General features: G+C 47.1%; 1 protein-coding gene across 1 annotated transcript in view; it reads right to left on the minus strand.

Moving 5' to 3' along the window:
* Positions 1–755: 755 nt before the first annotated feature.
* STK32B (serine/threonine kinase 32B) overlaps positions 756–23,742 on the minus strand; it is a 384,696-nt gene continuing 361,709 nt past the window's right edge. The window contains exons 11-12 of the mRNA XM_040238370.1: positions 22,672–22,736; positions 756–2,631 (exon numbers count right to left, since the gene is read on the minus strand). Coding sequence (XP_040094304.1) covers positions 2,493–2,631; positions 22,672–22,736 — 204 coding nt within the window. The 3' untranslated portion in view covers positions 756–2,492. The remainder of the gene's footprint in view (positions 2,632–22,671; positions 22,737–23,742) is intronic.

Consider the following 23,742-nt stretch of genomic DNA (forward strand, 5'->3'; position numbering starts at 1 on the left):
TAAGAAAGTCACAAAAAATGTGTGAGAGGGTATGTGGGGAAGATTATATCTGTCTTGGGTCAGGGTTGCCATCAGACCCAGAAGGCATCATGGAGGGGGTGGAATTGGCCCATGAATCACGTATTTTGAGATGCTGATGTCGAGATGGGGGTTGAAAGGGGTCCCAGGTAGCAGAGGCAGGTTGGCAAAAGTAGGGAGGCGGCAAGTTAAGGAATCTGTACAGTAGAGCGAATACTGTTCATTTGCACCCATGTGTGTTGTAAGGTTTGAGTGGTAATTTGAGAAAATTTTAAGAGTGAATTTTCTGTATTTTCCTCCATTAAATAGATTGCATCTTTGCATGTGTGAAATCACGATGAGATGATCACAGTGATGATGATGGAGATGGTGGTGCTGATAGTGGTGGTGCTGATAGTGGTGGTGATGATGGTGATGGTGATGATGGTGATGACGGTGATGATAATGATGATGGTGATGATGGTGATGACGGTGATGATAATGATGATGGTGATGATAAGGATGGTGGTGATGATAAGGATGGTGGTGATGATGACAACATGAATTGTGATCAAGTTGGACTGAGCCTTAAATTGCCAAGCTTGGTTTTATTCTGTGGGCAAAGGAAACACATCACTGACTTGATATACTCCCTACCTCCCTGCCCCCAGTCTCTTTTGTTTCTTGCTAAATTTGACTCTAAGGGGACATTGCCCATCTCACCCAACCATGAATAAGAACAAAGTTGTAAGAAGGAATCTCCAAGAAATCGTTTATTCTGAACAAGGAACAGACTTGAACAGAGCCAGGAAATCCAGTGTTTCGGGCTACTTCCAGCTCCTGCCCCTAATTCATGAACTCAGTCCAGTGAGATACCCTCAGTGTAGCCACGGTCACAGTGAAGAGAGAAGCAGCCCCATATTTCCTGCAGGGGACAGGATGGTGCCCACAGGGAACAAAGAATGAAAAGTGTACAAAACAGCGGACATGTGGACAATACCATCTAGAAAAAGCCTGGGTTCGAAGGAGGAAAACAAGGATCATTTCTTTCCTTTTTTCAAATAAAAACAAACCACGTGATATATGAAAATGTCTCTTAAGAAATCTAAGAGGTTTATGATGTAAATAGTGAACGTTGGATAAAAATAAAAACACAACTGAACTTTTCACAGGACTGTACAGATATCAGAGACTCCAGAAAGATGAGTTCAAAGAATCTAAAACGCCAGGCTTGTTTCTACAGAAAACTGACTTGCCCAATGAGTGAAACAAGAAAGTTTCTTGAAATTATGTTGATTGTGATGTTGACCAAAAACTGCTACAAAGTAGTTTGGGTGTCACACACAGGATCTTAATTAACCTTTTAACAACCCCAGGGGTTAGTTTTTTTAATCCCTATTTTAAAATGAGAAAACTGACACTGAAGTGATTATGTGATTGCCTGAGGTCTTCCGGTTAGTAAACAGCAGGGCTGGATTCAGATCACAGTCCTGATTCCAAGTCCAAGCATTATTCCGGTTGCTAAAAGCATCTCCCAATTCAAAAACAAAGTGCTCCCTGAACAGATCATCAAGTAGTTTGCTCTTAGCAGGAGTCCATCATCCTCCTAGAGTAAACTTTCTAACCAACTGGGCTTCCTAGTTTATCAGTGTGGAGCAGCCTTCTTGATGGCAATTGGAGACCCTCTTTAAGATGGTGCTGATGAGATGATGTCACCCCCTTCCAGGAAAGGAAAATTGGATGGAGACAGAGACTCAGAGTTCTGCCATGGGACTGGGTTTTGGGAGGAACTCTGCTGACACTCTTTAGGGGTGACCGACAGTCAGTGACTAGATCTGAATGGGCATCATCTTGCCATCCCAGCACCAGGGGTAGGGTGGGAGTGGAGACCTGCTGAAATTAATGATGGGGACAGTAGCAGGCCAACTTAGAATGTCAGAAAGACTGGCCTGGCAGAGGAGGCAAAAGAGGACACTTCCGGTTTTGCTCCAGGATTGGGGGATCATGTTTCTATAGGCAGGGCAAATGCATCAGACTATTAAGGGCTGCATTTTCAAAAGTATGCTCTGAAGACCAGGTAGACTGAATTGCAAAGTTGTGATGGTCTAGTTGCTTTAGGGGATGGGAGTGCACTCCAAATAGTAAGGTTCTATTTCGCCTGTATAAATAATGTCATAAATGTCAAAGGTTTTGGATGTCCACTACCCAATTGGATTCTTCCAATAACTTTGTAATCAGAGGTGGGGCATAGAGCTGTGTAACTCCTTTGACAGATGTGGAAAACTGAGGCACAGGAAGGGCAAGGCTTGTCCACAGATGTGCAGGGTATTAGCTGGGCAGCTGGGACCAGAACCCAGGCTCCCAAGCTCTGAGCCCAGGGCTTTCTCTGCATCTGATAGTATTTGGGGTGAGATGGGGACCATCGCGGCAGAGAGGGGCTTTCGGTGGGCAGGGCAGAGGTGTGTGCAGTCCCGCTGGAAGCCGCAGGTGGTGGCTTAGCTGCTGCAGCCACGAGAACAGGCATGGGCCAGAATGTTGTTGTTACACCCATCCTGGAGCTTGCCCTGGGCCTGGCTCCCGGCTCGGCCTTCCATGTCCAAGAGCTGGCCGCCCTGCCCCTGCTGCTTCCTCAGCCTGCAAACAAGCACAGCACAGACCCAGTTAGCGATGCGGAGCGGGGGATGTCCAGGCACAGAGGGGAACCAGAGAGACCAAGGAGACTTGCAGGAGCAGAATGCTGTGTCTGGGAGCCCGCAGGCTGGGTCCACACCCAGCTCAGCTGGCTCTGATGAGTTACTCAAACCCCAAAGCCTCGGTCTCTTTATCTGTAAAATGGAGGTAATAATTCCGACCTCATGGCTCCTTGTGAAATCCACAGGAGATCACGTATATAATTTCCAAGTTCACACAGTAGGTAGAGGGTGAGCCCCACACATCATTCACGCATATATAAGTAGTGAATGCCCACTGGTGAACCAGCCATCATGTCCAGGAGCAGAGGAAGCTCTGGCCAGCAAAACAGTCAGAGTGTCTATCCTCGTCAAGTTTACCACCCGACGGGGGAGATGGATATAGATCAAATGATCTCACAAAGGTAATTATAGGGGAATGGAATGCAAAAGTAGGAAGTTAAGAGATACCTGCAGTAAGGGGCGAATTTGGCCTTGGAGTACAAAACGAAGCAGGGCAAAGGCTAACAGAGTTTTGCCAAGAGACTGCACTGGTCATAGCAAACACCCTCTTCCAACAACACAAGAGAAGACTCTACACATGGACATCACCAGATGGTCAACACTGAAATCAGATTGATTACATTCTTTGCAGCCAAAGATGGAGAAGTTCTATACAGTCAGCAAAAACAAGACCAGGAGTTGACTATGGCTTGGATCATGAACTCCCTATTGCCAAATTCAGATTTAAATTGAAGAAAGTGGGGAAAACCACCAGACCATTCAGGTATGACCTAAATCAAATCCTTTACGATTATACAGTGGAAGTGACAAACAGATTCAAGAGATTGGATCTGATAGAGCGCCTGAAGGACTATGGATGGAGGTTCATGACACTGTACAGGAGGCAGGGATCAAGACCATCCCCAAGAAAAAGAAATGCAAAAAGGCAATGGTTGTCTGAGGAGGCCTTACAAATGGCTGAGAAAAGAAGAGAAGTTAAAGGCAAGGAGAAAAGGAAAGATATACCCATTTGAATGCAGAGTTCCAAAGAACAGCAAGGAGAGATAAGCAAGCCTTCCTCTGTGATCAATGCAAAGAAATAGAGGAAAACAATAGAATGGGAAAGACTAGAGATCTCTTCAAGAAAATTAGAGATACCAAGGGAATATTTCATGCAACGATAATAAGGGCTTAATAAAGGACAGAAATTGTAGGGACCTAACAAAAAAAGAGAATGTTAAGAATACACAGAAGAACTGTACAAAAAAGATCTTCATGACCCAGATAATCACGATGGTGTGATCACTCACCTAGAGCCAGACATCCTGGAATGTGAAGTCAAGTGGGCCTTAGGAAACATCACTATGAACAAAGCTAGTGGAGGTGATGGAATTCCAGTTGAGCTATTTCAAATCCTGAAAGATGATGCTGTGAAACTGCTGCACTCAATGTGCCAGTAAATTTGGAAAACTCAGCAGTGACCACAGGACTGGAAAAGATCAGTTTTCATTCCAATCCCAAAGAAAGACAATGCCACAGATTACTCAAACTACTGCATGATTGCACTCATCTCACACGCTAGCAAAGTTCAAAATTCTGCAAGCCAGGCTTCAGCAATACGTGAACCATGAACTCCCTGATGTTCAAGCTGGTTTTAGAAAAGGCAGAGGAACTGGAGATCAAATTGCTAACATCCGTTGGATCACAGAAAGAGTAAGAGAGTTCCAGAAAAACATATACTTCTGCTTTATTGACTACACCAAAGCCTTTGACTGTGTGGATCACAATAAACTGTGGAAAATTCTTAAAGGAGATGGGAATACCAGACCACCTTACCTGCCTCCTGGGAAATCTGTATGCAGGTCAAGAAGCAACGGTTAGAACTGGACATGGAACAACAGACTCGTTCCAAATAGGAAAAGGAGTACATCAAGGCTGTATATTGTCACCCTGCTTATTTAACTTATTTAACAGAGTACATCATGAGAAACGCTGGGCTGGTTGAAGCACAAGCTGGAATCAAGATTGCCAGGAGAAATATCAATAACCTCAGATGTGCAGATAACACCACCCTTATGGCAGAAAGTGAAGAAGTAAAGAGCCTCTTGATGAAAGTGAAAGAGGAGAATGAAAAAGTTGGCTTACAGCTCAACATTCAGAAAATGAAGATCATGACTCCGGCCCCATCACTTCATGGGAAATAGATGGGGAAACATGGAAACAGTGAGAGGCTTTGATTTCGGAAGGCTCCAAAATCACGGCAGATGGTGATTGCAGCCATGAAATTAAAAGACGCTTACTCCTTGGAAGAAAAGTTATGATCAACCTAGACAGCATATTAAAAAAGAGACATTACTTTGCCAACAAAGGTCTGTCTAGTCAAAGCTTTGTTTTTCCAGTAGTCATGTATGGATGTGAGAGTTGGACTATAAAGAAAGCTGAGGACCAAAGAATTGATGCTTTTGAACTGTGGTGTTGGAGAATTCTTGAGAGTCTCTTGGACTGCAAGGAGATCCAACCAGTCAATTGTAAAGGAAATCAGTCCTGAATATTCATTGGAAGGACTGATGCTGAAGCTGAAACTCCAATATTTTGTCACCTGATGGGAAGAACTGACTCACTAGAAAAGACCCTGATGTTGGGAAAGATTGAAGGCGGGAGGAGAAGGGGACGACAGATGACAATTTGGGTGGCAACACCGATTTGATGGACATGAGTTTGAGCAAGCTCTGGGAGTTGGTGATGGACAGGGAAGCCCGGTGTGCTACAGTCCATGGAGTCTCAAAGAGTCAGACAGGACTGAGCGATTGAACTGAACTGATCTCACAAAGAAATACCTGAACAGATGAGCACCCAGACTTATAAAATACTCCACGACAAACAGTGTTGAGGGAGTTTAATTCTTTAAAAAATTTTTTTCTTGAAGTATAATTGATTTGTGTTGTGTTAGTTTCTGGCAGACAGTAAAGTGACTCAGTTGTATATCTCTACTTGGCTATTCACATGTTCTTTTCCATATTCTCTTCCACTGTGGCTTATCACAGGATACTGAATACAGCTGCCTTTGTCATTTATCTATTTTATGTATTCTAGTTTACATATGCTAATCCCAGACTCCTAATTTATCCCTCCTCCCTTCCTTCAGCCTTTGGTAACCATAAGTTTATTTTCTATGTCTGTGAGTCTGTTTCTGTTTTGTAAATAAGTTCATTTGTATCATATTTTAGATTTCGCATATAGGTGATATCATATGACATTTGTCTTTCTCTGTTTAACTTACATCACTCAGCATAATAATCTCTAGGTCCATCCATACTGCTGGAAATGGCATTTTCATTCCTTTTTTATGGTTGAGCAATATTCCATTGCATATATATATATGGTACTTCTTTCTCCATTCATCTGTTGATAGACATTTAGGCTGCTTTCGTGTCTTGGCTATCGTAAATAGTGCTGCTATCAACACTGGGGTGCTGGGTTTTCTCTGGATATATACCCAGGAGGGGGATTGCTAGCTCATATGGCAACTCTATTTTTAGTTTTTAAGGCTCCTCCTTAAAAATAGTGGCTGCACCAATTTACCTTGAGGGAGCAGGGATGTGGACACTGCATTTCCTAACAGCTGGCCACCTGGCTGCCCTCCACATGACTGTGGAGGTCAACCTCCTTCCCCTTCTGATCTCATCAAGTTCAGAATCGTGCCCTAAACCACAGCTGTCACGGTGTGTAGGCCAAAACATGACGCTGAGACATTTAGGGAGGCAACGAGAAGTCTGAGACCAGGGAAGAGCTCAGCTCCAACCCTGGATCTCCATACCAGCCACTAAAGTCAAGGGGTCAAGCTGTCTATCTTCGGAGCCTCAGTTTCCCAATCTATCCCTGGGGACTATATCACTGACTTGGCAGGAGGCTAAAGGGAATCAGAGAGGATGGGCATGAAATATCTAGTACAGAGCTGGAAATGATCATATTACTAGAGTTCTACCTTGTTCTGAAAGACACGGGTTTCAGCCGGAACGTACCTTTTACATTAGTATGTTCTCTCAGACAGAGTACAGGCCTATTGTTTGATTTAAATGAAAGAGTTGTTTCACCCAACAACTTCTGTGTGTGCTTGTCACGTACAGAGAACTGTGGATGACCCTCAGATGAACACACACACAGTCTCAGATGGATCACACTTTGTGTGTGTGTATGTGTGTGGTGGGGATTCTGTGTGTGTGTGTGTGTGTGTGTGTGGTGGGGATGCTCTGTGTGTGTGCGTGTGTGTGTGTGTGTGTATGGTGGGGATGCTCTGTGTGTGTGTGTGTGTGTGTGTTTGTGTATGGTGGGGATGCTCTGTGTGTGTTTGTGTATGGTGGGGATGCTCTGTGTGTGTATGTGTGTGTATGGTGGGGATGCTCTGTGTTTGTGTGTGTGTGTGTGTGTGTGTGTGTGTGTATGGTGTGGATGCTCTATGTGTGTGTGTGTATATGGTGGGGATGCTCTATGTGTGTGTGTGTGTCTGTGTGTGTTGTGGTGGGGATGCTCTGTGTGTGTGTTTGTGTGTGTTGTGGTGGGGATGCTCTGTGTGTGTGTATAGTGTGGATGCTCTATGGTGTGGATGCTCTATGTGTGTGTATGTGTGTGTGTGTTGTGGTGGGGATGCTCTGTGTGTGTGTGTGTATGTGTGTGTGTAGTGGGGACACCTAGTGTTTGGAACCATGCTAGTATTTGAGCAAGTCCTTCAGCCAATGCTGAAATACCAGCAGCAACACAATGGTTTATAAGGTAGGGAATTTGGTGGCTATTGCTTCCTGTTCTTTGTCTACTTGCAGGAACTAGGACCAGGTGTGCAGTCCATCTGCCTCTGAGGCTTGCAGCCCTCCAGGTGGGACAACTGGGAAAGGCAGTCAGGATAAAACACATCATCCTAGTGGAGGAGGGGTCAGGACCAAGGGGACAGAGCTGGGATCTAAAGGACAAAGTGGGCAAGGAAGGGAGAGTCTAGGGGAAGAGGCTGGTCGGATTTCATCTGCAAGGCTGGGATTGTCTGAGAATCTTGCTCCTGTTTTCTTATTCCCTCCCCTTCATTCAGAGAGACTCTCTCAGGCATCTCTGGAGAGAAAATCAGATCAGAAATAGGGGAAACTCAAATGACAAGAAAGCTATGGAAGTGAAAAGGAAATTGTTTTACTTACAAAGTAGGATATCGCTGTTTGGTTCACATCTGTGATGTTGCATAATTCTCTAGGTATATTGCAAGATAAAGATGAATGCCATTGAGATTTTCTTTTAAGTGCCAAACATAGCATAGATAGCATTACTATGTCTAGACTTCTGTACTCTCTGATTATAATGCAAAATAAGGCTTCAAAAGCTGCATAATAAAGAGTAGAGCATATGGAAGAGGAAGCCCCAGTAAGGGAGAGATGGAGTCTGAAGTCTTGTGTAGATCAAGGAAGGCTTCCTGCAGGAGGCAGCTTTGGAGCTGGGCTTTAAGGACTGGTGTGGAATGTGGGTAGCTGGAAGGAGGGAAGAAATTTGAAATGAAAGGACACCAGTGCAGTAAGGCACAGAAAGTAAAAAAAAAAAAATTCCAGGGTGAATCAGAGTCTTTTTTGGAGCTGTGTAATTTCAGCCACTTCAGCTCCTCCTCTTGGACTGCTGCTGCTGCTGCTGCTAAGTCGCTTCAGTCGTGTCCGACTCTGTGCGACCCCATAGATGGCAGCCCATCAGGCTCCACCGTCCCTGGGATTCTCCAGGCAAGAACACTGGAGTGGGTTGCCATTTCCTTCTCCAATGCATGAAAGTGAAAGTGAAGTTGCTCAGTCGTGTCCGACTCTTAGCGACCCCACCACCCTTCTGCCTATTCATTCATCCATCTACTCCCATATTTCCATTCATCTGATCAATCATCTGATCCACCTATTACTTCCATATCCTTCCACTCATTCTTTCCACCAGCTATGAGTGTGCCAGGCTCTATGTGCCAGGCTCACAGTTGAGGCGTGGGAACACAGCAGAGAGCAAACAGTGAATGTTCATTGTGATGAAGTTTCTGCCAGAGGAGGTAGTATGGCCTGGCATTCAGGGCCTGGGCTTAGAGCCAGGCTATCTCGTTCTGTCTCTGAGTCTGCCACTTACTAGCCACGTGACTTTGGGAGGCTGGATTCAAACCCAGGTCTGTCTGTCTCCAAGGCCCCTGCTCTTTCCACTGAATCTCATGCCTTTCAATCCGGATCTGGGAGGAGAGAGTGTGGAATGATTTTGCCACTCTCTGAAGAAATTAGAAAGGCTCAGTTTGCTCAAATAGAAACCCAGGAACCAAGACAGTGATGTGAAACCATATGGTTGGCCCCAAGAGCTCACTTCCATGACTAGCCCAGAGCCCAGTTATCTATACTTCAGGAGGAAATGAAAAAGGATTTTACATATCTTAGTAGATGTAGCCCAAGTCTACTGATGCAAATTAGCTAGTTATCACTGCAATGGCAGGGACATTTAATTTTCTCAGCCAACTTTATCAAATTAATTGTCAGTTTTGTGACCAGAATTCCAAGTGATGGATGTGAATGCTCTCAACGTCCCGAACTCAAGCATTAATTGTCAGAAGGAAGTGCTCTGTGATGGAGACCCTCGATTAACGAGAACAGGACACATTAAAATTCGTCGTAATACGGGCTGGAGGCATTTTTCAAAGGCAAAGCCCTACATAGGACGAAAAGAAAATGGTTAGCAATCAAACTAATGTCAAACCAAGCTCTTCCATACCCCGAGGATGCAGTCAGATTAATACCAACATTGATCTACAGCCTCAAATCCTACGTGCAGCCTGGCTTCCTGGTTCAGAGTGACCAGCCTTCCTTTGTGCCGGGTGCTTCAAAAAGGAAAACACTTCGAGTACTGTCACACCTACTCATATCACTTCACTGGTTATATGCATCCAGAACTGTGTGGTATCTTGGAGTGGCCGTGTAGCCTGGTGGGAGAATGCAGGCTTTGGAATCATACAGAATTCAATCAGGATCCCAGCTTTGCTTTGAGTGGCTGAGGGACCTGGCGGAACTCACCCAACTTCCTGAAGCCTCTCGTTCCTCACCTGTGACACAGCTACACCACCTCTTTAATGAAGGTGAACAAACGCACAGTATCTACCTGCCTGTAGCAGGCACTTTATAAAGGGCAGGGATTTTTATGATGATGACTGCAGTGTGGATGTGTGATGCGTGCGTACTCAGTCGTGTCTGATTCTTTGACATAGAGTGGCTGAAGGTCAGGACCCAGCAACGGGTGAGACAGGCAACAGGCTCGGGGGTGGGGGGTGGGGGGTGGGAATCTAGTCGCACAAGTCGCAGTGGGATCCAGGGGGGTCTGGAAACCAGGAAAGGCTGGGCATGGAACTGGTACCTGGAATGGGGTCTCCAGCCTGGTTGCTGGTCTCCCCTCCTCTGGGAAAGGGCCACAGCATGCCATCTGTGATCTTGCATCAGCTGGCTGGGGGCAGGTGCACAGACAATGTGTGCTGGAAAGCTGGGCAGGTGGATGCAGGAATAAATGCCCAGTCAGGTTTCTACTGCTCATCAGCCGCCTGTTCGCACAACTTGGCAGGCTCTGTCTCAACACACTGAGGGGGAAAGGAAGCCAGTCTAAACCGAATGGAGTAACAGGGTATCCTTGCTGGACAAGAATTCATGACCACTGGCAGAACTGGCGAGCTCACAGACCTTGTGGATGACAGTTTGCATGAGTCAAATTGGAGTTTATCTCTTGTGGCCAAGGGAGTTGAGATAGGTTGCTGTTTTGTGTGTATATGTAAGTGTTGGTTTAAAAATTAAGGCAAAATGGTGTCTGACATGGCACTTAATTGATACAGTACTATATTGGCCTGGTAATTTTGTGTATAATAAATATTACTAGCAAATATTTGGGCAGAGCTGACTGATCGTGTAGGGAGGGTGTTAAGTGCTTAGCATCTGTTCTCTCACTGGTCCATACAATAGTCTTTCATATGGGGTAGGTTTTAACACCCCCTTCCCTGGTGGCTCAGACAGTAAAGAATCTGCCTGCAATGTAGGAGACCCGGGTTTGATCCCTGGATTGGGAAGATCCCCTGGAGAAGGGAACGGCTACCCCCACTCCAGTATTCTGGCCTGGAGAATTCCACAGACAGAGGAGCCTGGCAGGCTACAGGTCATGGGGTTGCGAAAAGTTGGACACAACTGAGCAATTTTCACTTTCACCACTTTACAGATGAGGAAACTGAGGCACTACTGTGAGGTCTGAGGTCGCAAAGCAAACATGGATCAGGATTTAAAACCAGGCAGTCTGATTCCAGAGGCTGTGCTCTTAGCTATTATGTATACTGCCTGTCCATGGTTAATAAAAACCAAAGAGTCAAACTTACTGGAAAGTTCTGGAAAGGCATGAACCAACTTGAAGAAGAGTTGTCTGTTTGGGGATAGAAGGTGGATGTTGAAGGGAAGCAAGCAGTCGCCTGGTCTAATTGTTTGCACACTGCAAGAATCCCTTCTTTAGCATCCCTTGCACAGAGCCAGCCCGTCTTAACCCAAACTCCACTGCCTGCCTCCCCAGATAGTCCACTTCACTTGGGAACTGCTCATATCCTTAGAAACTTTTCCTTAGCATAGAATTGCAACTGAGAAATCTGTGGCCTGATAGCTCTTCCTGGAATTATTCAGATGATTCTAGTTTTTCTCTCTCTAGGGACATACCTTCAATTCTTAGGAGCCCCCAAACTAACCACCTTCCACTGTCCCCCAGGTTTACCCCACCCCACTCTCCACCTGCTCTCCAGCCTGTGAGTCTGACTTGTAGGAATTGTATCAAAAGCTCCTAAGCTCTTTGGGCTTCCAGGGCTTGATCCCTCGGGAGCCCTGGCAGAAATTAGAAGGAGCGAGGGCATTAAGTCCCCAGTCCCCTTCCTGTACTGGCTCCTGGGGCTGCTGGGAACCTTGAAAGGTCACTGCTCCAATCAAGGGAGCCTTCTGGATGGCCTCCCTCTCATCTCTTCAACCTCCCAGTGGGAACACCTTGCCTTCTCCGAAGCCCCAGTTTACTTACTGCACAAGCGTCTATGACGCCCTCATAGCCACACCTTTGTAAAGGGTCCTTTGTAGATAAATTATCCTTGGAGAGTGTCTCCTCTGTAAGTCTGACCGATACAAGATCATTTCTAGTTCCCCATGAGATGTCTGTTCCTTAAGTAAAAGCTCAGTGTAACTGGCTGTTCTACTTTCAAACCTCATCACTTATTGGGAAGATCACCTTGTATGCAACACTTATCTTGCAAATTCAATAAGAGCCTTTGGCCAGAAGCATTAAAATTCTATTTATCTCCTATTGCCTGAAGCAAAACCTATTTGAGGAAGTCTGAGGATGGAGTCAGCTGAACCTTGGGTGTGATATAGCAGAAAGGAGGGCATTATCTTACTAAGCATCCTCTCTCCCCTTTTGCAAACGGATGAGCTCTGGGGGAAATAGAAGGGATGGCGGCCTCAAGTTTCTGAGTGATAGGGACTGAGATTTGTTGAGTGAGTTCATTCTTACTCAACACCTCCTCATTTAATACCTATATCACCCATCCAGATAAAGTCGGGCAAATGACTCCTTCTCTGTAGATGTCATGTGTGTGTGCTAAGTCACTTCAGCTGTGTCTGACTCTTTGTGACCCATGAAGTGTAGCCCACTGGGCTCTTCTGTCCATGGGAATCTCTAGGCAAGAATGCTGGAGTAGGTTGCTATGCCCTCCCCCAGGGGATCTTCCTGACCCAGGGATCAAACCTGCACCTCCTGTGTCTCCTGCATTATAGGCAGATTCTTTACCATTGAGCCACCATGAAGTCCTCTGTAGATGTCAATACTTACAAATCAAGGTGGTGGTGAGGATTTATTTTAGATAAAATGTAAATGTGTATAAAGCATCAAGCACAGTGCATGGTATGTAACAGGCTTTCAATATTCTAAAAAATGATAACCTATTTCACTTAACTGGCTAGCAATGAGATTTCCATATGTACAGGGAGAAAATTAGACCACCACCACCAACAACATTTACTCTAAAACAGATCACTGGATCCTATTTATAGCTTTCAAATTTACACATAGCCTTATTTCACATAGGATTAAATAAGGTTTATAAATATTCATATAAAAATTAGGGTACCTCTTTTTGACTAGAAAAATCTGATGGAAGGAAAAATAAAGATAGGTCTTTAAATGAGTTAAATCCAAGCAGACCAATGACCATATGTGCTTTAGAGCAACATGATACAGGGTTGCATACAGTTGAGGCAATTTGTCAGGGTCTGTGTGCCTCCTTAACTCACTCCAGTATTCTTGCCTAGAGAATCCTGTGGACAGAGGAGCCTGGTGGGCTGCTGTCTATGGGGTTGCACAGAGTTGGACACGGCTGAAGCGACTTAGCATGCATGCATGCATTGGAGAAGGAAATGGCAACCTAGTCCAGTATTCTTGCCTGGAGAATCCCTGGAACGGAGAAGCCTGGTGGGCTGCAGTCTATGGGGTCGCACAAAGTCGGACACGACTGAAGCGACTTAGCAGCAGCAGTAGCAGCAGTGTGTCTCCTTTGGCCAACTGAAAATTGGCCATGTTTTATTTTCTGTGGCTGAGATGGATATGTCAGGATCAGTTACCCTTTTTAACCCAGCTGCAATTTCCTTTGACTGAGACCCCAGCGAAAAGGACAGAGGGCCCTGATTCCTGTGTGATTTCTTGATTTTGAGTTTTCATGGAACTAGAGTTTCCCTCCGGTCACTTTCATCTGGGGCTGAAATTCCTCCCGCGGTTTCAGGCCATGGAGTTAATTTCCCCTGGCCGTTTTCTTGTCCTTTGGAAAGGTGCCGCTTTGCTTCCCATTTCTGGGTTCCCAGAAAGCCTAGCCTTCACTAACTCAGTCGCCTGGCCCCTCTCTCCACTCTCCCTCAGACACATCACTGCAGTTATGCTTTTATCAGTTTCTCTGACTGTGAAACAGGCAGGAAGACACCTACAGATAGACCTGTGATGAGAACTGGGTGAGAAAGTGGCTGCAGGGTCCCCGTCCCCACCCCGAGCTCAACACACAGCAGGTGCTCTCAACTGTCGGCTGCTGTTCCCTTTCACCTGTTCCTGTAAAATCGAGGTTTGCACCACATTCGGAATCTCAGACTGGAGAGAATGTCAGTGCACTGGCCTTGATTTCAGAGGCTGGATTCTCAGAGTCGGCCTCTTCCTAGCACGGAAGTTAGAAGGAAGGTGCCCGAGGAAAGGTTTTCCCCGTTTTACAGAAGTATCTGGGGAAAGTGGCTCTAACTCTGTCCCTCCTTCCCTGTGGGTTGTTGAAGAGCTGAGAAGGATGTCAAGGTTTCCTATGAGTGACACAGACCTTGGTCAAGTCATGGAGTCACTGATGCACAGCCCAGCCTTTATTGACACACTTATGGAGCCCGAGGCTCAGAGGAGCTGGAACCCCACCAGGCTGGCCACTGAGAGAAGCAGAGCCAGGACCTGCAATGTCCACTCCATTCCCAAGCCTGAGATGAGTTATCCTCCTACCTCCTTGCCACCAGTTCCCAGTGGCTCCAGGCCACAATGGAAGGTCCCTATCTATCTGCTGGGAAAATCCAAGGAGGCCACATGGGCAAATGAAGCCAGCAAACTGTGAATACACCGTGATTCACATTAATTTGTACCATCTGGGCCACAAGATGCGAAGAGTTGACTCATTGGAAAAGACTCTGATCTGGGAAAGATTGAAGGCAGGAGAAGGAGGAGACAGAGGATGAGATGGTTGGATAGCATCATTGACTCAAAGGACACGAGTTTGAACAAACTACAGGAGATAGTGAAAGACAGGGAAGCCTGGCCTGCTGTAGTCCATGGGGTCACAAAGAGTTGGACACGACTGAATGAATAACACTTTCATTACAATTTGGGCTCTGGAGCTAGGCTGCCTCCTTATACTCCCCTCCCTCCGTGCTATCTCTTGGCCATGTGCCCTCCACCTGCTTTATGCCAACCCATCTCCAGCTGCAAAATGAGGGAATAAAAGTAGCTGGCTCACAGGATGGACGTACAGACTAAATGTCATACAGTTAGTGCCCTATAAAAATGAAGCCTAATAACGTTGGCTCCCTGCAAATCAGGGCCCCACAGGACGCACTGGAGAGAAGAACCCCAAAGACACCACTGCAGAAAGTAACCCCTTCCTTCATCTCACAGAGCTTGTTCTACCAGACAGTGAGCCCCATGAGAACAGGGACTTTGCTCCCATTCTATCCCTGGTACCCCACCCAATGGGGATGTGGAATAAGCATCTGCTGGACAACTGGATGAAAGCATATGTAGCAGAAAGAGCCCAGAATCCAGTGGATGGAAGATTAGATTTCAGGTCCTTCATGTACAATTAAGAGCTGCAAGAGTTCAGAAAGAAGAAGGAGGAGGAGGAGGAGGAGAAGTGCCTTAGAAAACGTGATGGGTAAGGATTTGAGCAATGTTTCTCAAGAGGGGGTGATTTGCCTCCCAGGTAAAGTTTGGAGCCATTTTTGGTGTCATAGCTATGGAGGTGCTATGGATATCTAATGAGTAAAATGTCACAGATTCTGCTAAACATCTTGCAATGTATAGAACTGTCCCCGCATCAAAGAATTGATGTCAAGAGTCATCAAATGTCAATAGAGCTGAGGTTAAGAAGCCCTGGATTAAGGAAACATGATCTAAAACCCATAAAATCACACACAGTCATTGTTAATAGTATTACTAAATATAGCAAGTGCAGTATTTGATTATTAAAATGTAATGTTTTCAAGGGCTCCAAAGGTAGTTTTAGTATGATTTTAAATGTTTAAGTTCTTTATAAGATGAAGCAGATAGAAAATTCCTTTCTCATCAGGGGCTTCTTATACTGCAAAACTTTGTCAACTGCTATTGAAAAGACCTTTTGGAAAAATCACCCCTGCTCTGATCTTTGGCTAAAATTGGAAGACAAACCCCATGGTGCATTTCTCAAACTAATGGAAGCTCAGCTGCCCGGGTCCTTGGAAGCCTGGACCAGTCCCTGGAACCAGATGCTCCACCTCGCTCAGTGGCCTTTTGCCAGCTGAGACCATGATTCATTAATAACTGTGTTTCCAGAAAATTAGGCAGTGCTAATTTTAATTTTGTTCTCTGTTTAGAAAGTGAGGTCCAGAGAAGTCAGACCTAGGACATCTCCTCCACGTTTGCACAGTGGTCCAAGCAAGTCTGTGTCCCAGTCTGTACCCTTCAGGCTTCAAGCATCCTGAGGTCATGGGTCCTGCTACATCCACTTCTGTGTCCCCAGGTACCAGCCCAGGATTATGATGCATCTTTCAAAGGACCAATGAGAATCTTCCATGGGAGCTGATGCAATGGATGCCTGGCTCATGTCCCCTTAAAGCCTAGGACAGTAGTCCCATGACGCATGGGGACCTTTGCTCTGCCCAAGAGCTTCTGATGGTTGAGGAAGCACACCTGGCCCATGCAAGAGGCAGGTAGCTGCACAGGGTGTTTGCATCTTTAGCGGCATCCTTCAACACATGAAGGCTCAAAGTTGCAGATGAATGATTCAAGGCAAAGGAGGAAGAGGACTGGAGGGTCTGCCATGTGTATGCATCACTGATGTCATCTTGGGCCCATTCAGTTCCTCCTGTCCTTCCACTAACCCTACCTAGGACTGTGCTGTGCAATAAATATCTTCTCCATTGTCAGTGGATTTGTAATAAATGTGTGTGCGTGTGCTCATTTGTGTCCCACTCTTTGTGACTCCATGGACTGTAGCCTGGCAGGCTCCTCTGTCCATATAATTTGTCAGGCAAGAATACTGGAGTGGGTTGCCATATCCTCCTCCAGGGGACCATCTTCCCTACCCAGGGATTGAACCCTCGTCTCCTGCATTGGCAGGCAGATTCTTTACTATTGTGCCACCTGAGCAGCCCCTTTGTAATGAATAGATATTGTTTAATGATCATAGATATTATTTAGCTTCCCAGATGGCACTAGCGGCAAAGAACCCATCTGCCTTTGCGGAAGATCTAAGAGACGCAGGTTCAATCCCTGAGTGGGGAAGAGTCCCTGGAGGAAGAAATGGAAAGCCTCTCCAGTACTCTTGCCTGAAGAATCCCAGGGACAGAGAAGCCTACAGTCCACAGGGTCGCACAGAGTTGGACAAGACTGAAGTGATTTAGCACACAGCATAATGATCATTAGGTCCAAGTAGCATCTCTGCTCTGTTAGTCTCCAAATAAGGACAAAGACCTTGGCTGACATATTTTTGGCACCCACCCATCATAAATCACATAGGGTCTTGACTTAGGAATGCAGTTTCTGTCTCCAAGCACTTCCCTCCATAACTGAGCTTAACTATAAAACTCCCGATGGTCCCTTAGAAGTATGGAGTGCAGCTGGGGATGCTTCCAGATTGCCATATGCCTGATCCAAGTCATTCGTAAGTTACCCACAAAAAACTTCATAATTCTGCTTTCAGGAGCTGCCTGCCTGCCTTACTTTTCAGTCTCAATATACAGTGTCAGTTCGTTGGGCATTTTTCATTCCCTCTGTTCTTGGGGACATTTTTAGATGGGATTCTTTTGGGCTTCCCAGGTGGCTCAGTGGTAAAGAATCTGCCTGCCAGTGCAGGAGACACAGAAGACTCAGGTTCGATCTCTCGGTTGGGAAGATCCCCTGGAGGAGGAAATGGCAACCCACTCCAGTATTCTTGCCTGGAGAATTCCACGGACAGAGGAGCCAGATGGGCTACAGTTTACGGGGTGGCAAAGATCTGGACATAAGTGAGCAGACACAAACGCTCGTGACTCGGCCAAGAACTAACAGGAGGATGCGCAGTCTGGGTGCATCCAGTAGAAACTCTCAAACCCTAAGGCATCAGAATGACTGGAAAGATGGAGAATGTAGAGTCACAGGCCCATTCTCTCTACTTCGGATTCAGAAGGATGCTGCACTTGTTTCCTAGGGTGGCTGTAACATGGTGTCCCCACCTGGATAGTTTATAATAACAGAAATGTATTGTCTCACAGTCTGGAGGCCAGAAGTCTGAAGTCAAGATGTCAGCTAGGTTAGCTCCTTCTGGAGGGGTTGATGGAGAATCTGTACCAGGGCCCCTCTGGCCCCTCTGGCTAGAACTTCAGCATATCTTTTGGGAGGTCATAGTTCATCCTGTTTAACAGAGGCAGCAACTCTAAACGCTAACAACTCCCACCTCGGGAGTTCCTGACAGGAACCCCTGTGATCATGGCACTTCCTTCCAGTCCATCTTCGCAGCGCCCTCTGCAGAGACAAGGGCCTCCCCAGTGGCCTCCCCAGTGGTAAAGAATCTGCCTGCAGTGCAGGAGACACTGGAGACACGGGTTGGATCCCTGGGTCGGGAAGATCCCCTGGAGGAGGGCATGGCAACCCACTCCAGTATTCGTGCCTGGAGAATTCCATGGACAGAGGAGCCTGGTGTGCTAACACCCACGGGGTTGCAGAGAGTCGGAAATGACCGAAGCATCTGAGCACGCGCATAAGACACGGAGGAGACAAGGTCTGTAAGGACTACACAGGGAGTATGAGCAGTGTGTTTCAGGCGGATGGCCAGGCCTGCGGAGACTGGAAGGAGAAGGAATTGCCGGAGGAGGCAGGGAGCAGGCAGCAAGGTCCCAGTGCAGCATGAAGGGAAACTTGGCTCGGTGTCTGTGTCCCCTCTCGGCTCCCACTGGCCACGTGGCTGATGTTGGAAAAGAGGTATTTAATTTTCCAGCTACTCCAGTGTCAGCAGAACAGGTGCTTCATAAACAGGACTGCAGAGGAGTACAGGATGCGTGGTGCCTATCTCGCTAATATAAAAGAGATTTTTGGAAACCCCTTTCACTCATGCTCCTAGATGTCTACAGAATCATGTTATTCTCCAAGAGTGATAAAAAGGCATCTATAAAGAGGATTGTGCAAAATATTTACGACACCTTAATTCCTAATAGATAAATTCTACAAACAGCCCAAATGTCCACAAGAAAAATGGATAAACCATGTGTATACTATTTATATCAGTCCAGTTCAGTTCAGTTCATTCGCTCAGTCGTGTCTGACTCTGCAACCCCATGAATCGCAGCATGCCAGGCCTCCCTGTCCATCACCAACTCCCAGAGTTCACTCAAACTCACGTCCATTGAGTTGGTGATGCCATCCAGCCATCTCATCCTCTGTTGTCCCCTTCTCTTCCTGCCCCCAATCCCTCCCAGCATCAGGGTCTTTTCCAATGAGTCAACTCTTCGCATGAGGTGGCCAAAGTATTGGAGTTTCAGCTTTAGCATCAGTCCTTCCAAAGAACACCCAGGACTGATCTGCTTTAGAATGGACTGGTTGGATCTCCAATTCAGCAATGAAAGAAATGAACTGTTTATAAAAAAAGGAAGTCCTTGCTTTGGGGCAGATCATGCCTCATGAACTGACTTCTCACAGGCACCTTCAGTTCAGTTCAGTTGCTCAGTCATGTCCGACTCTTTGCGACCTCATGGACTGTAGCACGCCAGGCCTCCCTGTCTATCACCAACTCCTGGAGTTTACCCAAACTCATGTCCATCGAGTCAGTGATGCCATCCAACCATCTCATTCTCTGTTGTGCCCTTCTCCTCTTGCCTTCAATCCTTCCCAGCATCAGGGTCTTTTGCAAGGAGTCAGTTCTTCACATCAGGTGGCCAAAATATTGGAGTTTCAGCTTCAGCATCAGTCCTTCCAATGAATATTCAGGACTGATTCCCTTTACAATTGACTGGTTGGATCTCTTGCTGTCCAAGGGACTCTCAAGAGTTCTTCAACACCACAGTTCAAAAGCGTCAATTCTTCGGTGCTCAGCTTTCTTTATAGTCCAACTCTCATATCCATACATGACTACTGGAAAAACCATAGCTTTGACTAGATGGATCTTTGTTGGCAAAGGTATGTCTCTGTTTTTTTAATATGCTGTCTAGGTTGGTCATAACTTTTCTTCCAAGTAGCAAGCATCTTTTAATTTCATGGCTGCAGTCACCATCTGCAGTGATTTTGGAGCCCCCCAAAATAAAGTCTGTCACTGTTTCCATTGTTTCCTTTTCAGTTCAGTCGCTCAGTTGTGTCCAACTCTTTGTGACCCCATGAACTGCAGCACGCCAGGCCTCCCTGTCTATCACCAACTCCCAGAGTCCACGCAAACCCATGTCCATCGAGTCAGTGATGCCATCCAACCATATCATCCTCTCTTATCCCCTTCTCCACTTGCCGTCAATCTTTCCCAGCATCAGGGTCTTTTCCAATGAGTCAGCTCTTCACATCAGGTGGGCAAAGTATTGGAGTTTCAGCTTCAACATCAGTCCTTCCAATGAACACCCAGGACTGATCTCCTTTAGGATGGACTGGTTGGATCTCTTTGCAGTCCAAAGGACTCTCAAGAGTCTTCTCCTTGTTTCCTTTTAGCAGATGAGAAATTGCAGCAGGGTGGTTATAGGTGGATGTAATGTGGGTCCTTTTCCGGGTACATCAAGGAGTAGGGATGGGGTTTGACATGGAGGGGTTGGCAAGGTACAGGACAGCATCCTTGTGGGGAGAAGCTGGGGAAAAGACACTGCTCCCAGCACACCTGCCCTGACAGGTAGCCCATTAGCCTCAGGGCCATTGGGGAGCAGAGACGCAGGGACGAAAGAGCAGAAACATCCATCAAACTCACGCACATCTCCTCTTTCCCATCTTCTTCCCTGCCTCCTGGTTTCACATACGCTCATCCTGACCACCCCCATCTGGAAGACAACTTCCATCCTCCATCTTTATTTTGACAACTCCTATTAACAGTGCCAGCCTCACTTAAAATCCACGACCGCAACTCTCATGGGGGTCCTCAGTATAGCCGGGTGATCTTACTACATTCACCTTTCCATGTAAGAAAGAACATCTGATTGGTCGAAGCCACTATGTAGTTGGGTTTCTGCTAAAAACAGCCGGATGCCACCTGACAACACAAGGAAGGGTATCTCATTTTCATTTTCAAGGGGAACAACTTGGGTTCTTCGGATTCCAGACTGAAGCATCTTCTGACACAGTGCCACATATAGTGTGACTGCTATTCACTCGGGCCTGTCACCCCTCTGCGTTTTCACAGGCTCCCATTTGCCACCCAGGCACTCTCTGGGGATGCTACTGTTGCTGCTGCTGCTAAGTCACTTCAGTCGTGTTCGACTCTGTGCGACCCCATAGACGGCAGCCCACCAGGCTCCCTCATCCCTGGGATTCTCCAGGCAAGAACACTGGAGTGGGTTGCCATTTACTTCTCCAACGCATGAAAGTGAAAAGTGAAAGTGAAGTCACTCAGTGCTATCTGACTCAGTCCCTGCCTAAACCGCTGGAGGACCCGAGGCAAGGCTGCCTGGAGCTCATTTTCACTGTGGTCCAAAGTGCCCAAGCTGGTTTGAGCGGAAATTCCAAGGACTGACTGTCTACGGTGGGGAAGGGACATGAGCCTCAGAGCAGACAGGACCACAAGGAAAATGTGATGGGCTCTGAAACCTCTTATAATCCTAGCCCTCACCTGCTCCAAGTTTCTTCCCATCCTGCTGGGACCAAGGACATGATCAGCATGGCTGAGGCTGTCTGAGAGATGCGTGATGTTGATGAGTGACTGATGTTGTCTGGCTTGGTGTGTGTGTTTGTGTGTCTACTAGCCTAGAGCTGTAGCTGCCCAGGACAAAGGACAGGCTACTGCCTCCTTCATCTCCCTCAGTGCCCACTGGGAATGGGGCCCTGCCCAGCCCATCAACCCAAACAGCCCTCCCCAGGGCCCTCACACCCTGCTGCACCTCCCACCCGGCCCCTGGCATGTTCCGGGAATTCAAGCTTCTAATCCAGCTGTGGGTGCCCACGTCTGCCAGGCCACCTTGCTTCTCTGTGTATTGTCCTCACTGATGGAGCTCCATGCCCTGCCCTCCTTGCCCATCAGGACACTGCCAGGCATGGCACCTCCAGGAGCTTCCCTGACACCCAGGCTGAGTTGTGTGCCTGCTGTGAAGTCATGCCTGGGCTGCCCTCTCCCACAGCGTGTGGACCCTCTGTGTCTGCCACCTGTGAGAAGCTGAAAGTGGTGGAACACGGGTGAACGCATAAGGGTCAACTGGGCATGTGTCCATCTGGCTCTCCTGGAGGGAGGGAAGCGGATCTGATCACCTCTGCGAGCCCAAGGCCTGGGTGAATAACTAGATAAATGGGGCTATGTGCTGTGAGTCCTGCCTGCAGGGCTTCAGCTCCTGCTGTGTGAGCCCACGGCCCCTGGGGCCTCTCTCTGAGTCATCAGGCACTGGTGGATGGACCCCCAGATGGTAACATCGGTGGGAGGAAGGCTGAGCCTCCACTTCCTTGGCTGCCGTAAGGGCAGTCATGTGATCAGGTCAGTCATGTGATCAGGCCAGCCCCTCCCACCTTACCATCATCCTGTCTCCTGCCAGCCCACGATGCTGGGGTCCTAGCACAGCCCACACCATGTTATCCCATCAAATAATGACAACCACCACAACAATCATAACAGCCATCCTTTTCCTGAATACTCCTACCATGCCAGGCCTTGAATCAACTTTGCAACGACCACACGGCAAGGGCGTGATTTCCACTTTGTCGTGGCTGACAATGAGGCTCCATGATGTTAAGCGACTTGCCCCAGGTCACTCTGGCAGCAGCAGACCCAGGACTTGATCCCAGGCAATTTTGCTCCAGGTCTCAGGCGCGTAGCCATCTGCTGGCCTGCCCCTCCGCGCCAGCGTCCTGTGTGCCATCAGTCCTGCTGTGGTCACCCCACTTCACATGAATACCCCCGAGCCAGACAGCAGAGGCAAGATTAGAATAGTGGGGTCTGCCTGCTGGTTCCCTTCCAGCATTGTGGCTGGCTTCATGGGGTCTGGGGCCCTGATTCACCCAGGGAGACCATCTGTCCCTTGAAAGGGCTCCGCCCAGTGGATCCCAGTAGCAGACTTACTTCTCTCTGTTGAATACGATGAATTCCTTCCGCACAGTCTCCAAGCACTGCTGGAGGTGTCCATTCTGTCAAAGAGCACAGAGAGGGGACAGTAAGTGATGAAGCATCCTCCCAGGAGTGAGGACGACCAGACACTGATCTAAATGGGACACTTGGGGCTGGGGACAAGCTAAGCTGCTGGAACAGCCCTGACTGTACAGGCGACAGTGTCATGGGGAGGTAAGGGCTGGCAGAAGAAGATACTTTTCTACATTTTAAGCCATTAAATGCAATGTCAAAGTTCTGTTAAAATGGGCTATGAGTTTGTTTGTTTGTTTGTTTACATTTTGGCCACATGGAATGTGAAATCTTAGTTTCCTGATCAGGGATCAAACCTGCACCCCACTGTGGTGGAAACACAGTCTTAACCACTAGACCACTAGGGAAGTCTCTGGAATATGAACTGAAAATCGGACCCTGGTTTCCTGACCACTTGAATGTTCATGAGGCCTGATTAAGCAGCACAGTGGGGGAGGGGGATTTCAAGGCCATCACGCAAAGGTTCTCATTCTCCTCAGGAACAGGAGCCAAGGACCACGGTCTCACAAATGCTTTGTAACACACATCTCAGAGCTGCCTGGATGCAGGATGGACATGCACGTGTCTGCAGGACCCCCACCCCCTGTGGGCCCATATGAACGCCACCCAGCCTTCCCCTGGCCAACTTCTGCATTAGTCCCAGCACACAGCCTAGGGCCCATAATACTTTTAGGGGCTACAGAGATTTCTTTTGAAATAAGCTGAAAAGAATGAACTTTTAACACTGAATGTTACATTCATTTTCATACCAGTGTAATCATAAATTGTAATGTTTAATATATTTTGGGGGAGGAGGGGAAAGTTGTGGGTTGAACTGTGCCCTCCAAAAAGATGTGTTGTGGAAACAACCTAAATGTCCATTGACAGATGAATGGATAAAGAAGATGTGGTGGATATGTACAGTGGAGTACTACTCAGCCATAAAAGAAGGAAACAACCCCATTTGCAGCAACATGGATGGACCCAGAGATTATCATACTGAGTGAGGTCAGT

Source organism: Oryx dammah, unplaced genomic scaffold, assembly GCF_014754425.2.
Source record: "Oryx dammah isolate SB20612 unplaced genomic scaffold, SCBI_Odam_1.1 HiC_scaffold_3, whole genome shotgun sequence".
NCBI lineage: Eukaryota > Metazoa > Chordata > Mammalia > Artiodactyla > Bovidae > Oryx > Oryx dammah.